This window comes from Musa acuminata, chromosome BXJ3-3 (assembly GCF_036884655.1).
Source record: "Musa acuminata AAA Group cultivar baxijiao chromosome BXJ3-3, Cavendish_Baxijiao_AAA, whole genome shotgun sequence".
Classification (NCBI taxonomy): Eukaryota; Viridiplantae; Streptophyta; class Magnoliopsida; order Zingiberales; family Musaceae; genus Musa; species Musa acuminata.
Window position 1 is genome coordinate 40177073 of NC_088351.1, and position 15328 is coordinate 40192400.

Consider the following 15328-nt stretch of genomic DNA (forward strand, 5'->3'; position numbering starts at 1 on the left):
TCCCATCTCCCCTGCCCTCTTCTCCGAACCTCCCACCCTCCTCTTCCTCCTCCTATCCTCATTGCATTTATTTCCCCACCCCCCGCCCTCCTCTTTCCTCTCGCTCTATCTATACTTCTCGTATTCACCACCACCATCATCATCTCGACCTTTCCCATTCCCACCACTAGCTAAGCGACAGTCGTTGCCGCTGCCATGGCCGGGACGAGCAAGCTGGAGGCGCCCGTCGCCTCCTCCCGCAGCAGCCCCCTCGACGCGGCGGAGCACCGAGCCACCCGACGGAGGAAGATGGTCGCCAAGCAGCGCGGCCGAAGGACCCGCCGTCGCCCTGCGTCCGACGCCGACGCGGCCTCTGTAAGCCCCCTTCCTCGTGCCGCCCTCGTCTCCTTTCCGTCTCACGTCGAAGTCGTTATAGATTACTGTATCGCCTGTCACGTCGAGAATTAATGGGCTTGATAGAGACGGGCCTTTTGATCTGGTCGGCCTTTGTCATGATCGATCCGGGCCGTGCAGTGCGTCCGAAGCCCCGACTCTTGCCGTCGACCATCTTCATCACAAGATTATGTGCATGGTTGTATGATGATGGGCTCTGGGCTGCATCTCTCGGGGTGGATGCAACCCTTCCAGCGTATCGAGAGCGCGCAGTCACTCCGATAGTGCTTAGAAAACTGAGGACGAGGTCAAATCAGGCGGATTGCTTGGAGATTATGTGATGCCGTCCTCCCTCGTCGGATGATCAAACTGTTCATCGGGCGTCCAACACTCCAAACAATTTTTTTACATGTATACATACACATAGCAAGTTTTCCTCAGACGAGCTTCTAATGGCAAAGACAAAAAAGTAGCATTCTTCATCCATCAGGGGGAACAAAGACGAAACAATCCGTGGAAACATGTGCAGAACGATGAATGGATCGTGTTTTAGTTAATCCATAAATCAAGAATCATACCACAGGTGTTCCTAACAAGCTAAAAACACACAACATTTTCAAGAGAAAATTTGATGTTATCTCGATCTCAATCAATCGCTCTTCTTTTAGCCTGATTATGTTATGCAATGTAATACCTATAAGAAAACTTAATGGCCCCATTCTTTCTCTTTACGTATACAACAGCTTCAGGAAAACTGTGTCATGAGAAGTTCTCTCCCAAAACACCTTTCGTATCGATATCAGCAGCCAAATTTGTTGCTCATTCAAGAAGGAAGAATATCCCAGGAACATGTTGGCTTCAAATCGAAAATCACATAGGGTTTAAGCCTTTCGTTTATGCTGATTCTGCCAGTTGACATTAAGATGTGCCTTGGAAACTGCTGATGAATTTAACCTTTGTGGTTTATTCTAGTTTAGTGCATTAAGAGTCTGATTATACATAGACCTATTGTTCTTTGTGTTACCATTTCAGCTTTCAAAATTTGCCACTTAATTCTATTACAGTGCTTGGTGGGTGCGTAAGGGTTTGGGGTTTGTAGCTTTTCAGCAATCGCCTACTCTTTCTTAAGATTGCTGATGAATCTTGTAAAGCAACATAGGAAGCGGCTAATGGAATTATGCATCTCCTCATGACAGGGATCCGTGCTGGATTTGAATGTGCCAGCCCTTGATCCTGATGTAAGGTTTAGGTGATGTATATGTGTATCTTTGTTATACATCGAATGCAAACTTTTTCTTGAGAAATATGCTCATCTTACTTTTTAGCAAGCCGTGGATGGTTTGAGATTTCTGCTGCAAAAGGAGCTCAGGAACAGTGATGTTAGCCAACTCGGAAGAATCGTTCTCCCAAAGGTGTTGCAACAACACTCGGAATATTTCCTGCGTTTCAATTTTCTCTAAGAATCATGCATCATCTATGTCTTTGTTTCTGCTCTTCCATACAACAATTTTCAGAAAGAAGCAGAGGTCCACCTTCCTAATCTGACCTCCAGGGACGGCATCGCCATAAACATGGACGATTTGGAGAACCTTCAAGTCTGGACCTTCAAGTACAGGTTTCATGCAGCTAATTATTTTTATTTTTTCTTTACGATATCTTGCTTCATACGATTATCAAGTATATGAATGTTTTTCACATACATTTTGGATAAACGTGAAGGTGTCAACTAACCTAACCAAAGCATTAGAAAGTTTGGCCGTGTGTGTGCTTTGTCTTTTTAACCATCCTATTTGTGCGTTGGGAGATAAATCTATGAACACTCACTCGTAATCGGGAGAGGTTTCCTCGGAAGGAAGTAACACACGCTGTCTACTAGCTTTTGGTCAACTTGTGTTTCTCGAGAAGAGAAATATATATTTTTTGTTGTTGTTCTTGTTCTGATGGCTAACAAGCAATTAAATTTAGAGATCCATGCTCTCACGCCTTTTACCAAGTACAAGTCGTCTATCAGGGAATTTCCCCTGCAATGTTTTTCTATCATCATTCTCATTCTGTTTTTGACATCTCACAATTTCTCACGTCTTGGGCAGATTTTGGCCCAATAATAGGAGCAGGATGTACATACTGGAGAACACGGGTGAGCTCCCCTCCTTAAATCTCAGATACATACATGGTGTGCTGATCTGACCTGCCCTGATATCATTCAAGGCGACTACGTCAAGGAGCATCACCTCGAGCTTGGGGATTTTATCATGATATACAAGGATGACAGCAAAGACCGATATGTATACTTCTTCTTCTTCTTCTTCTTCTTCTTCTTCTTCATATGACTAATTGTTTTTTTACAGGTAATTCGAGCCAAGAAGGCCGGAAGCTCAGAGCCTTCGGTTGCACCTGCAGATGACGGGATCTTCGACTCCATCTTGCCGGACATTGTGGTCGGCAGCGTGAGATACTCGGACCTCTTTTTGCCACTGGCGGAAGGCATGAACGTTGCATATGGCTACGGACTAAGCTACGCGTTCGAGGAAGATTTCCCCATGACATTCCCTGATGGAAGCACCGGGAGCTAACCAGTCGGTGCCCGTGTTCGGATGGGAGCCCGTCATTTAACTATGTTTGTGATTCTCATGACTTCAAACATTACACTACACCTTAAAATAAGCAGCAACCAAAAAACTCTCCACTCTCGGCTGTTGCTGTTGGCTTTGCTTAGGGACCATTTTGTGATAATAAATGCAGAATTGGTCAAAGCATGCATATATGCCGCCGCGGACAGAGAGAGAGAAAGAGAGAGAGAGAGAGAGAAAGAGGTACCCTGAACCCACCCTCTAATTCTATTTCACTACCCTATAATCGTTAGGCATATATTTTGCTAATTAATTATCATAGTTGCAATACAGCTTATAGATGATTAGTTAGATGTTATCTGATGATGAGTATGATGGCTGAAAAAAAGGTTCTGATTTTTATTTTTAGCATCATTAATCACTTGCTCTTTCCCTAGAACAATTGGTCAATTATAGAGTAACCACCAGAAAGAAAGAAAAGCAATATTAGATATCCACCAGAAAGAAAAAGACAAGAAAAACAATATTACAAAGAAGAGAAGGCTGCACGTCGCACACATTGCCACGTCAGCAGCCGTGCTTGGAGCGCTAATTGAATTGGGCGATGGCCCACAAAGTTATCGGATTGTGGGTATTCAGATCGCGGGCTCTTCTTGTGCTTTATTGAGCTCCATTAGCAGCCTCGATCTCCTCCGTGGAGGGCGCGCTCTTTCCATTATCGAAGACAAACGCAGAGGCGGGGTTAGGCCCATCTACGTATGAATTGTGGTTTAGATATCGGATTTGGGCCTCAACTCACTCTGCCTTTCGTTTCCCACCACCTGCGATTTTTGGCAGCAAACGGTGGCGCCATGCTCCCCTCCCCTGTCCTGGGAAATGGTAGATCTGGACACCGAGATCGTTTCCTTTGACGACCGCCGCTCTCTCTCTCTCTATCCACAGCCGTGGAAGCCGAGATTAGTTACGCGAGCGTCGGCGGCGGTGGAAGAGGTGATGGACGAGAGGAGGCGACGACAGCGTCGGCTCTTCACCTTCTCCCCTTCACCGGGGCCGCGCAGCAGCATTACGTCTCCCAACTCCTTTCTTTCACTCTCGATCGCCTTCACAAGGTAACCCCTCTTCCGTCTTCCGGTTCCCTCTCCTTCTTTCAATTCTTGCGGCCGATCTGCTGAGGAGGCGTGATCGCGCAGGAGCCGGAACTTTTGCGCGTCGATGCGGAGCGCATCCGGAGGCAGATGCAAGAGGTGGCAGTCGGGAATTACCGTGCCTTCATCGCTGCGGTGGATACTGTTTCCTTCATCAAGGAGCAACTCTCCGGCTTCGACAAGCACCTTGATTCCTTGGTACTCCTTACCCATCCCCTTGTCAACCCTCCTTATATCCTGATGCGTTTTATGAATCTTAGTTAACTGTAATCCTGTTGATCCAATGGCTGGTTGATTTGGGTTCCGATTGATCGGTTCCTTCGAGAGTTATCTTCAAAAAGGGCTTTAAAAAGTTTGCTAAATTTGGATGCCATGGAGTTGGAGCTTGTTGGCTGATTTGACAAGAAGAGTTTTTCGGGTTTCTCATTGGGTCCGATCATTGGTATTCCAAGTCTCCCGGTGTTGCCTCGTGGACGAGCAATGTGCGGTTGTGGTAAACCGGGTAGAAAAATTATGAATTGATCTCAGCATCAAGCTACCAAACAAAGAATTCATAAAAGAAATCACTCGATGATTCAAAACTGCTGTAAATGGTTTCATAACAATCAACAGCTGGACCAAGTGTACTGAATGAAAATATATGACCAACTCATTTGTGGTTTATATGACTGCAAAGCTTTTGGAGGAGTATGGTCGAAGGTTAAGAGTTGGCAACCGAGTTTATTGCCAAGTCTCTCTCTCTCTCTCTCTCTCACACACACACACACACACACACACATCCCCACACGCACACACACATTCTGAAGCTTGCCAATTAACCTGCCAGATCATTTCAGATTATGAAATATCTGTTTTAGCATATTCATATCTCCCTTGATTTAGATACAAAATCATATTTAGGTGGTTAATACCTAACCTACTTTCGGTCAATTAGCCAAATGGAGGCATAACTGTTTTGGGTATGGCTCTTAACTTTGCTTAACAAAAGGGGAAAAAAAATCTTTGACTCGTGAGCTTTCTCCTGCATCTTTCATTTGTTATCATTCTAATTGAGTTTGTTTTTTTCCTTTGCTTTCTCACCATGTCTTTTAGGCTTAATTAGTCATATTAGCTCTTACTTTCTGTTATTTCCATTTGTTCGTTCTACTTTTGTTTTTAGTTTATGCTTTTTTCTTCTTCCATATTATATTTTACATTCTGGTGCATATGCTTACAATTCGGATACTGAGAAACAACCTAGGATTCCTTTTCTTTTCTCAGATGACTATTTGACTTTCTTGATTGATTGTTGTTTTCTATGATGAGTTAAGTAGAGTTAAAGTGTGCTTGTCTTTTATATGTCAGTTACAAATTGCCTTAAGAAGATAATTGTCTAAATTAAAATATATATCATTATAAATAGCATTTATTGTGATGAATAAATGGGTTTAAGTCGGGATGCTTCTACATTTATAGGATCTTTAAGGTGATGAAAGATCTGTTACACTGATTCTCTTGCTGCATGTTTATTGCAGATAACAGGGATCCCTAATCTTACAGCTGGTTGTACTGAGTTTATTGAATCTGCTCAGAAAATTTTGGAGGAAAGGAAGCTCAATCAGATATTACTGGACAATCACAGTACTCTGCTTGATTTGCTTGAAATTCCTCAGCTAATGGATACGTATGTAATACATTCTTTAAATTAATTCATATCCGTCAAAATTTACTTTAATGTCCTGGTTCCATTTTATTATACTCAGTGGATATTGATCTTTTTAAACAATGTTAAATGCATCTTGAGATGATGCATTTCTACCAATTTTAGATGTGTTCTCATTAATTGTTGAAGACGTTCCATTTAACATATGGAATATGGTTATTCTTGATTGTGCTTATTTTTCCATCTGGGACTTTTTTTTTCTCAGCCAGCATGTCTTACATAGTTACTTCTTCTTTAGGATCTTTTTAGCTATATTTCAATTTCCTTTTCAACATTAGACATTGTTAGTTTTTAATCCCTTGTCATCTTGTACAAAAGCACAAAGAGCTTAATGCAAGAAGCAAACTGCAAATAACTGCTTTAAGGTTCAATTTTTATACATTCTCTAAATCACCATAAGTTGGATCTTTCACATGCAATTTTCAGTGAAATTTTCATATGTTTTTGTCTCAGATAAAAATAGTGTATTTCAGTTATGCTTTCACAATTTCAAGAAGCAATTCTTTCATTCTTTGTAGTCTACGCTCCAGGGGTGGTCTAGCCACAATGGCCATGAAAAATCTTCAGGATGAATTTGTATATATTCTTTTCTCTCATGCATGTTGATCTTTAGTTCCAACATATACAAAACTAGATGGGTTTATGTTGTCATTTTGTTAAGATTGTAAGTAACTTGGTGGTTATAATTTTAAAGGTCTAATGGAAATGGGTGAATATTGGTGTAGTTTGTATTTTTGTTCTTTATGCAAAAGAATTCATATAATTTTAAAGGTCCAATGGAAATGGGTGTGTATTGGTGTAGTTTGTACTTTTGTTCTTTATGCCAAAGAATTATGATACCAACTGGTCCAACCGAGAACTTGACTGAACCAGTGAATCTGGTTAAGTTTGGTTTGCATATATAATATGTGCAGACAACTGCAAAGATACCATATCTGAATTTTACAAAATTTTCTATATTATTTAATGATAGATAATATATACAAATAACATATTTATCACAAGTTCTATCTTATGGATAGACATGTTTTATGTAAACTGTAATAACATTTACCATAATATCCAAAGAATATAATCCTATTCGAAAATGAATAAGGAGTACAATTTAAATTATATACTATGGTTCAGTTTAGGTTTTCTTACGGATTCTGCAAACTGAACATGTCCAGTGAAAGTTGAAAATTTCTTTAAAGCTGAACTAGATTGTGCGCCCCCTACCAATTGCATGCAGGGCTAATTCTGGTCGTGGGGCATTCTAGTACACATGTCATGCACGTACGAGGTAAATACATCTGTCTGATGCCCCATCTAGTGGTCAATGTTGGACATCATGTTGGACCATATACATTTTAAGTCTTTGTTTACTATGTTTGTTTTTTAAGTTGATGAGACAATATATCACCATTATGTCTTCATTCCTCTTCTGATGTAACTTGAGATAGCATAATATTCATACTGATATACTTTCCTTTGTCTTTTTGGTTATTTTCAAGTTGTTTCAGACTAGTATGCTGAAAGTTCAGTCATGTTGTGTGTTATGATCACAATTCAATCTCTTTCTATTAGATTTCTAAGTATCCTCTGATTTATCCTTTCATCATCAAATGGATCCATATCGATAATAGTAACTAGTAATCATGTGCTCTTGCTTTCCAGATGTATAAGCAGATGTATAAGGAATGGTAATTATGATGAGGCACTTGACCTAGAAGCTTTTGTCAACAAGTTATCAAAAATGCATACTGAGTAAGTCTTTTCTGATGATTAAGGAACAGGTCCTTCTATTATTTGATTTGGGAATAGTCCAACCAATATTCTTTTAGCTATAGATTCCATGATGATAGCTAGCATTTGATATTTGGAATCGAGGTTGCCTATCATTCAGGCATTGGCATCAGAAGTCAGGAAGACAACACAATCTCTGCTATCTCAGCTTCTCCAGAAACTTCGATCAAATATTCAGGTAGTTGCCTAAGTCCGTTAAAAGCTCTCTGTTTGTGTTTGTAGATGTCAATATATTAGTGATTCTGTTTTGGACGCTTGAAGATTATTTTTCACATCAATATTATGTTTGATTCCATATGATGTAAAGTTGATATTTTTATCACTGACCTTCAATGTGATGTTATGCAGTTGCCTGAATGCCTTCGCATTGTTGCTCACATGCGACGAATAGGAGTATTTTCTGAATTTGAGTTGCGTTTACAGGTGTAGTCAATGTTGAAATCATTTCTAATTGTTTTTCTTTTAGTTTATATAGGATATGTAGACCTGGAATAAACAATGTTATTTGAGCTAAGAAATCTTGAACCTCTTAAGTATATATACAATACAACAATATATAATTATGTGCATTGCTGTAAAGAAATATCTCATTCATTTGGCAGCAATTCTATTATCACGTCTTCTTGGCTGTGACAGAATACATAATATATTGAAGTGTTTGGTGCCTTAGGAATAAAAAAAAATGAAACTATTATCTGTGCACGAATGTGGTCCTTACAGTAAATTTATATATAAAAAAACAGAAGAACATGAAATGTATGTTCTTCAAGCAAATTTAAACAAGCTACTGCCTGTATGGTTACGGAAGTTTTTCTCTGATTTTTGAAAAACATGTGCAAGTCTGAATTTGGACATTTTAGAGGTTCTGTTGTATTTTTTAATGCAGATGCAACTGAATCTTTCTTTGACCAATTGTTCTAGTTAATCTTTCATATTGTGTCTTCATCCATCAATGAAAATAAACACGTAGAATAAATGTTGTTTAGGTGCTTTTTAGTTAAACATCATAAATTTCTGATAAGTACAGGTTGTGCAGATCATAGACTTTCTTCTGGTTTCGACTAAATATATTTCCTATTGCATCTGTTTTATGAACAGTTTTTGAGGTGCCGAGAGACATGGCTTTCAGGCATTCTTGATGACTTAGACCAGAGAAATGCCTATGAGTATTTGAAAGGAATGGTTAATTGCCACAGGATGCATCTATTTGATGTTGTTAACCAATACCGAGCTATATTTAACAATGATAAATCTGGGAGTGAGGAAAACTATGATGGTAGGCTTCTATTTAGCTGGGCTATGCATCAAATGAAGAGTCACCTAAGTGCTCTTGAAGCCATGCTTCCCAAAATTACTGAAAGCGGATCACTGTCAAATATCCTTGATCAATGCATGGTGAGAGTTTGTTTCAACACTTTGCAGTTTTTTTTGGGTAAACTTATGTCACTCAGGACACTTTGTGGGCACAAATGTTTTGTCTTACAACTCATATTTCATCATGCTTTATCAAAATATGATCTCTTCTCTGTTGCTTATCGTGTAGGACTTCTGAGTTCTGACTACTTTTTTACGTGCTCTTCTCTGTTGCAATGTACTTAAGAAACATTGCATCTCCAATTTTAATATTCTATTTTTGAGATCTTTTAGAGATTCATATTGTTTTAGTGCTTCGGTACTTGATTTTCTATGATGTATAACTTTTAAGTCCATTGATCTTTTAGTTTGTTGTTATTGTCAAGGATTGTAATTTCGACCCGTATTGGTATACCGAGCCCTGCTTGGTACGGTACGTACCGAGGCGTACTGAGTGGTACGCATCGACATAGCAAACCATGGTTTATGCTTCTTCACTCCAATTTGTATATTTTACTTTTGGGATTTTTGTGCTTGATGCTATATGACGTATTTCTTTTTCATGTGCTCTATAACTTTTCTGTTGAGTTACTCTTTCAATCGTCTCTAACATTGTTACTGTATAATGCATAACTGGGGTGTTGAATGTTCTGCAAAGTGGTATATATCAAATGACACCCTCTTATTTATTGAATGTGCTTATTATCTTCTTAGGTTTGGAATAGCTGAATCATTGTAAACTACCATTGATAAACATGTTAGAGTTGAACTCCTTAGTTCCCTAAGTTACCCGACTCTTCTATTTCTTGTACATACAGAAATTTAATCTCCAATTCTCCATATTACAGTCGTCTATCCGATATCTGCTATCACCATGTCGTATAATATGCTTTTCAGTCATTCACTATTCCACTTGTACACTTCCTCTGAATAGGCATTCTCTCCAAGTAGCTTTGCTTTGGGTTCAATTTTATGCTAGTCTTTTGTTGCCTTCAGTATTGTGCAATGGGTCTTGGCTTGGTTGGGCTTGATTTCAGAGGCTTACTTCCTTCACTTTTCGAAAGGTTAATGGGCATCTTTATTTTTATTCATTTATACTGAATAATGTTTCCTTGTACTGTCACCTTATAGCTAACAATCTATCATCAATCACAGTGCAGTTATAAACTTATTCTCAAAGAATATGAGTATCGCAGTTGAGAATTTTCAGGTAACCTGCAACTATTTCTTGTCCCCTTCATGTTAGGAATACATATTAGAAACACTGTTAGTAAAATGGTGATATTTTAAAATGATTCTGTACTTTATTTGGTTAGATTGTCTTAGATTTGCACCGTTGGGTTCCTTTGCCGTCTGTTGGCTTTGTAACTAATGGAACAACGGAAGAAAGCAAGGATGATGTAGCGCCGCCATCTGTCCTGATGGAGCATCCACCTATTGCTGTGTTTGTTAATGGTAAGTACAAATACTTGTTAACCACGAGTCATGTTTTGCAGATACTGGTGAGTATGAATGAGGTCACCGTACAACATGCATGAGTTTGAGTTGGCACTGTAAAACTGGGCCTTGTAGATGTAGATCAGTGGTGGATATGTCAGTGACCAGACGAAGTTGCAACTTAGCACTTGGCTTTTGCTGTTGTAGTCTTGTAGCTGATATGTGATATCATGTCCTAATATGTAGGTGTTTCTGCTGCTATGAATGAATTACGACCATGTGCTCCTGTGAGCTTGAAGAACATTCTGGCTCAAGAGGTTGTGAAGGGTCTACAGGTAGTTTCCGACTCCCTCGTGAGATACAATGCCCTGCGAGTGCTCCGAGGAAACGAGTCTACCCTCTTCCTGTCACTGTGTCGAGCTTTCATTGAGGTCAGATGAGGTTTGAATTGATTCTTCTTCGTCCTATTTTCATAATTGTTATAATGTAGTATGACTAGCCTGTGGGGTTTATAGGTAGCTCACCCGTTTTGTGCCACTTGCTTCGGTCGCTGCTACCCAAATGGAGCAAATCTGATCAGGGAACAAAGAAACTTGTTCGATGGTGTCTGCCAGCTGTTCGCGATCCCACCTTCGAAGGGGCTAAAAGATTCTTTGGAGAGTCAAGAAGAGAAGCATCAAGCGGATGCCAGTGGTGCTCAGAATGGGGCTCCATCCAATAGTGATGAAGAACCGGGGATTTATGGTCGTACTGACCCAAGCGGCAGTGTAGTAGTGCCAACAAATGCAGCAAGTGGAAATTAAGTCAATAACTGATGTGTTTATTAGCACATGGATTAATGTAGGTCATGTGATTAAATGAGGGTGCCATAACCCTCGTCATCCTTCCTGTTTCGGTACAAGATTATCTACATCTGACGGTTGACGACAACAACTTTTAGCGCGTCTACTGAAGGCTTCAGATGGCATACACCAGCAAATTCTCATGCATTTTTCCCTTTTGACCACATGTATTCATAGTATTGTTCCCTTCTCCCTTCTCGTGTGTATTCAGGCATTCTTCAGTGGAGATTAAATATCATATCCCAGTTTGCTTCTGTTGTTGATTTATATGTTCGTTTTTACGAATCAAGATAGAGTGACTTTTTAAACACAATTATCGATCTTAAACCCATATGGATCCTCAAATCCAAGCAGTGTAATTGAAGTGCATCTCAAGAGACGTTGATCGAGTCTGCTATGATGTTATGCTTAGTGTAGCATCATTTTCACAGTTCAGCCAAAGCTATCGGGGTGTTGGTCGCCATTCTGTCAATAGTTCTTCATTTGGGTAAAGTATGGGTTGAACTCCAATTCTTGTAACTTTTCTTCATAGGCTTTATATCCTTTAATGGTAATTATCCACATGAGGGTTCGTTGCTCTAATACCACTTAATTCGTAGGTCAGGAAGCCTGATACCCCCTTCTCCTTTGCTAAAGACAAGGAGGTCGAGAAGCTCGACCCCCGCCTTCGTTGAGGCGTGGAGGTCGGGAAACCTGACTCCTGTCGAGGCATGAAGGTCAAGAAGCTTGACCCCCGCCTTCACCAAAGATAGGGAGGTTGGGTTTCTATCTGACCAAGGTGCGTCCCTCGACGATACGAGGAATAAGTTGGCTATGGATCACCACCAGCAGTGCTCGAGCATGATAAATTAGGCGTGTCAAACGAACTAGACATGACACAAGGTCCACAACGGATTAAATAAGTATAAGTTTGAACCAAATGCCATACTTCGAACCCCTCTCATGAGAGTCCCAAAACACGCATTGGGGGGTATAAATGTAGGAAATACATCATTAGTTAATCTTCATCTAACACGTGACCATCACATGGTGTTCGGGGTGGAAGGAGATGATAGAGGCCATCCTCCACTCGTCAGGGAGACTGTTGGAGGTGATTAGAGATTATCTCATATTTACAATTAGGTATAAAGATCCTATGTTGAGAGAGGTTTATCTTTTTTGACGACTCATCCACACTCATATATCTCAAGTTACTAATTTGAGCGTCGAAGAAATCGAGTCAGAAAACTTCACTTGGCCTCGATCTTCGTATAGGTGACACCCCGAGAGTTTTACGTTTTCACCTTAGAAGTACCTCGAACAACCCTATACATACAGGTCTGGACCATATCGGATTGACCAGGACATCCAAAATTTCTTTCCTCAACAATTTTGATACGGAAGCTAAATCGAATAAGTCACCAAAACTGAAGTTGAACATAAACAAGTTAATGAAGAACTTGTTAAGCATTGATGCGTAATAACAAAGTATATTTATCAGCTTGAACGTAAATGACCGAAAAGACAATAAAAACCCAAAAACAGGTCACTTTTTGCTACCTCTCCAAACAGACTGTTCAAACCTAATCAAGTAGCTAAAGCTTACAGCCACTGAGGACAACCAACTTTGCCTTACAGTCCTACCAGCGAGCAGACCCAATCAATTTATTCTGCATTGTTCGACAAATGATGACAAACAAAAGAAATTTAATTCTGTAAGGAGATTAAAAGAAAGCCGTGCCGGCAAGGCCATGGTGTAACAAGTTATGGGCAATGTTGTCCCTGGATTGCGACGCACTCACCGACCGTATGCTGTTCTCGGGCACCATTTCATCGTCCACCAGTTCGTACTCGAGACCCGACTCCATCTCCTCCTTCCGTCGCTCACAGATGTTGTGCAGCACGCAGCAAGCACCAATAACCACGGGCAAATCCAGTAGTTTCACTTCTGTTCGTTTCTGTAAACAAGTCCACCGCCCCTTCAACCTCGTGAATGCCTCTCGGGCAATACGCTGCACCTCCCCGATCTTCTCGTTGAAGGCATGCTGAGTCCAAGTCAAATTTTGGTGGGTGTACGGCACCAGCATCCAGTCCATCAGAGGATAACCCGAGCTCCCGACAATCCAAGTGTTCTTGAGTATCCCGGTAGCTGCCCTCCTGTAAAGAGCCGATTCCTCAAGCACCTGGTCGTCATGCATCGAACCGGGCCACCCAATGCAAACGTCCGTGAACACCCCGTCAGGGTCGACCACCCCCTGGACGGTGATGGAATAAGAAGTTTTCTGATTGCGCTCCGTGTGCCGGCGGTTGAAGTAGGAGGCGACACTGACCTTGGGCGCGATGATGGGGATATGAGTGGTGTACATGGATCCGATGACATTGGGGATCCCGGATGGTGCCTCGAAGCGGGATTTTGCTTGGGTAGCGTCGTCGTCGTCGGGCCACTGGAGGAACCTTGGCATGAGTAAAGTCTTGATCGCGTTGCAGACCTCGAGGACAAGCTTGTGGCAGGTGGAAATGCCGAGCCCGAACCGTTTCGAGACGAGGCGGAGAGGTTCGCCGGTGGCCAACCGCCAGATGCACACAGCCACCCGCTGCCGGACGGGGATAGCGGCGCGGAGCGTCGTGTCCTCCTTCGCCACTGCCGACCCGAGCTTTTCGCAGATCATGTCAAACGTGGCACGGCCCATCCGGAACGCCAGCCGGAACTCGGCCTCGGGGAAGTCGGGATGGTTGCATCGGTCCCACCACGCTTGCGACCGATCCTTCACCCAGAGTCTCCGTTGCTGGTGGCCGCCTATGCCTCTGGCGGCGTCGGCCTCGCCCTCGCCCTCGGCTGAAGCGGAGGCCGCCGAAGCAGAGGCGGTGAGGCGGATGCGTTTGGAGCGAAGGGTGCCAGCGTCGTTTTCGAGGGCGGAGAGGCTTTCCTCGAGGCGGCAGTAATGATCGAGTACAGCCTCGGCCTTTTGGTGGTGGTTCTCCTCGAGTGAGAGCTCCCAGTCGTCGTCAGACTCGCGCCGCTGGGACTCATGCTGCACGTCGATCGACGCAATGGAGGTCAGCAGATTGGCGATCTTCCTCCGTTTCCTCCTCCTCTCGTTTCCAGCGGTGGCTGCGCCGGTATCGCGTCTCCGGCGGCCCTTGGGCATGTCGGAGGACGACGGGGGGGGCGAAGGGGATGCGGTGGCGGAAGAGTCCTGGAAGAAGGAGACGTAGAACGACAAGTCGTCGAGGACGGGCTGGATGGTGTCGGCGGCCGGGCAACTGTTCATATACGGAAAGTAGTTGTATCGGTCAATCGATAGATGACCGGGGCCGGTAGAAGAAAGGAGACAATGGGAGGTCCCGATGGGAAAAGAGGAAGCAATGGAGGCCGGAGGCGAAGACCGAGGATGAACGGTGGGTAGGAACAAGAACCGTGGGATTTATATGTGAGGGAGGGAGTTGCGGCGTGTGAACGCAGTATGGGGATTGGGGGCAGCTTTCCAAGGAAGACAGACCATGGAGGATCCCTGTGGAACGTGGTTCACGCGCTGGGAGAGCGGAGAAGGATAAGGTTGGCCGAGGTGGTTAGGTGGGTGGAAGTGTCTCTTGTGCGCGGGTACGATGCATTCGCGGGTGGAGAGGGTTAACGGCATGGAGCGCGCCGGCGCGTGTGACTTGGATTTGGGAGTGTTCCGGATCGGCGTTGATTGGTGGATCGAACAGAGGATGTCACACGGAAGGTGGTCGTCTCTTGTTGGGGGCAAAAGGGCAAAAAAGGTGGCTTTATTTGAAGGTAGAAACTTGACCTAAGTGATCCTGAAAGTTTGTGAATTTAATTTATAGGAGGAGGAGACGTCAACAGTGGTGGCAATCACCGTTGACCTACTTTTTTTAGTGTTTATTATTTTTTTGGGGGCGAGGGGGAGTTGTTTAATGGATGATGACGGTGAGAGTTAGTTTTCGGATTGGGTGAATTTTATACAATTAATTCCAATTAGCTTTTCAGGAAAGCTTTTCGATGCTGCTGCTGTATTCTGCTGTTCCACATATCAAAAAATGCTGTATGTGAAAGAAAGTCCGTCCTTCCCTCCTTCGCTTACGGCCGGACACATCAGATCTCTCTCTAAACTTTTCCCTGATATCTCATTCTACACGATG

The 15328-nt window shown here is 42.5% G+C and overlaps 3 protein-coding genes across 6 annotated transcripts; 2 read left to right on the plus strand and 1 right to left on the minus strand.

Annotated features, from left to right (window-relative positions):
- Positions 1-195: 195 nt before the first annotated feature.
- LOC135632603 (B3 domain-containing protein LFL1-like) lies at positions 196-2995 on the plus strand. Its single transcript, XM_065141216.1, has 6 exons — positions 196-354; positions 1698-1784; positions 1887-1987; positions 2463-2509; positions 2581-2657; positions 2721-2995. The coding sequence occupies exons 1-6, from the start codon at positions 196-198 to the stop codon at positions 2943-2945; spliced, it is 696 nt and encodes a 231-aa protein (XP_064997288.1). The 3' UTR covers positions 2946-2995.
- A 728-nt stretch (positions 2996-3723) lies between these two features.
- Positions 3724-11460, plus strand: LOC103979659 (conserved oligomeric Golgi complex subunit 8-like). Of its 4 annotated transcripts, none has more exons than XM_065141928.1 (12): positions 3724-4051; positions 4133-4285; positions 5602-5750; positions 7446-7535; positions 7613-7752; positions 7923-7997; positions 8673-8969; positions 9924-9991; positions 10083-10137; positions 10244-10382; positions 10611-10795; positions 10880-11460. In XM_065141928.1, the coding sequence occupies exons 6-12, from the start codon at positions 7953-7955 to the stop codon at positions 11165-11167; spliced, it is 1077 nt and encodes a 358-aa protein (XP_064998000.1). In that variant the 5' UTR covers positions 3724-4051; positions 4133-4285; positions 5602-5750; positions 7446-7535; positions 7613-7752; positions 7923-7952; the 3' UTR covers positions 11168-11460. The 4 variants fall into 4 exon arrangements, with proteins under 4 accessions (XP_064998000.1, XP_064997999.1, XP_064997997.1 ...); XM_065141927.1 differs by having other exon boundaries at positions 7619-7752; XM_065141925.1 differs by having other exon boundaries at positions 7446-7752.
- A 1173-nt stretch (positions 11461-12633) lies between these two features.
- LOC103979658 (protein ALP1-like) lies at positions 12634-14912 on the minus strand. The gene has a single exon (XM_065143467.1). The coding sequence runs from the start codon at positions 14455-14457 to the stop codon at positions 12910-12912; it is 1548 nt and encodes a 515-aa protein (XP_064999539.1). The 5' UTR covers positions 14458-14912; the 3' UTR covers positions 12634-12909.
- Positions 14913-15328: the final 416 nt, after the last annotated feature.

Bases quoted from the DNA above. Each gene is read 5' to 3' on its own strand.
- LOC135632603 (XM_065141216.1), top strand. From the start codon at position 196: ATGGCCGGGACGAGCAAGCTGGAGGCGCCCGTCGCCTCCTCCCGCAGC. The intron at 1,785-1,886 runs GTGTTGCAACAA...AACAATTTTCAG, and splicing joins GAAGAATCGTTCTCCCAAAG to AAAGAAGCAGAGGTCCACCT. The intron at 2,510-2,580 runs GTGAGCTCCCCT...ATATCATTCAAG, and splicing joins GTACATACTGGAGAACACGG to GCGACTACGTCAAGGAGCAT.
- LOC103979658 (XM_065143467.1), bottom strand. From the start codon at position 14,457: ATGAACAGTTGCCCGGCCGCCGACACCATCCAGCCCGTCCTCGACGAC.
- LOC103979659 (XM_065141925.1), top strand. From the start codon at position 7,953: ATGCGACGAATAGGAGTATTTTCTGAATTTGAGTTGCGTTTACAG. The intron at 7,998-8,672 runs GTGTAGTCAATG...TTTTATGAACAG, and splicing joins AATTTGAGTTGCGTTTACAG to TTTTTGAGGTGCCGAGAGAC. The intron at 9,992-10,082 runs GTTAATGGGCAT...CATCAATCACAG, and splicing joins CTTCCTTCACTTTTCGAAAG to TGCAGTTATAAACTTATTCT.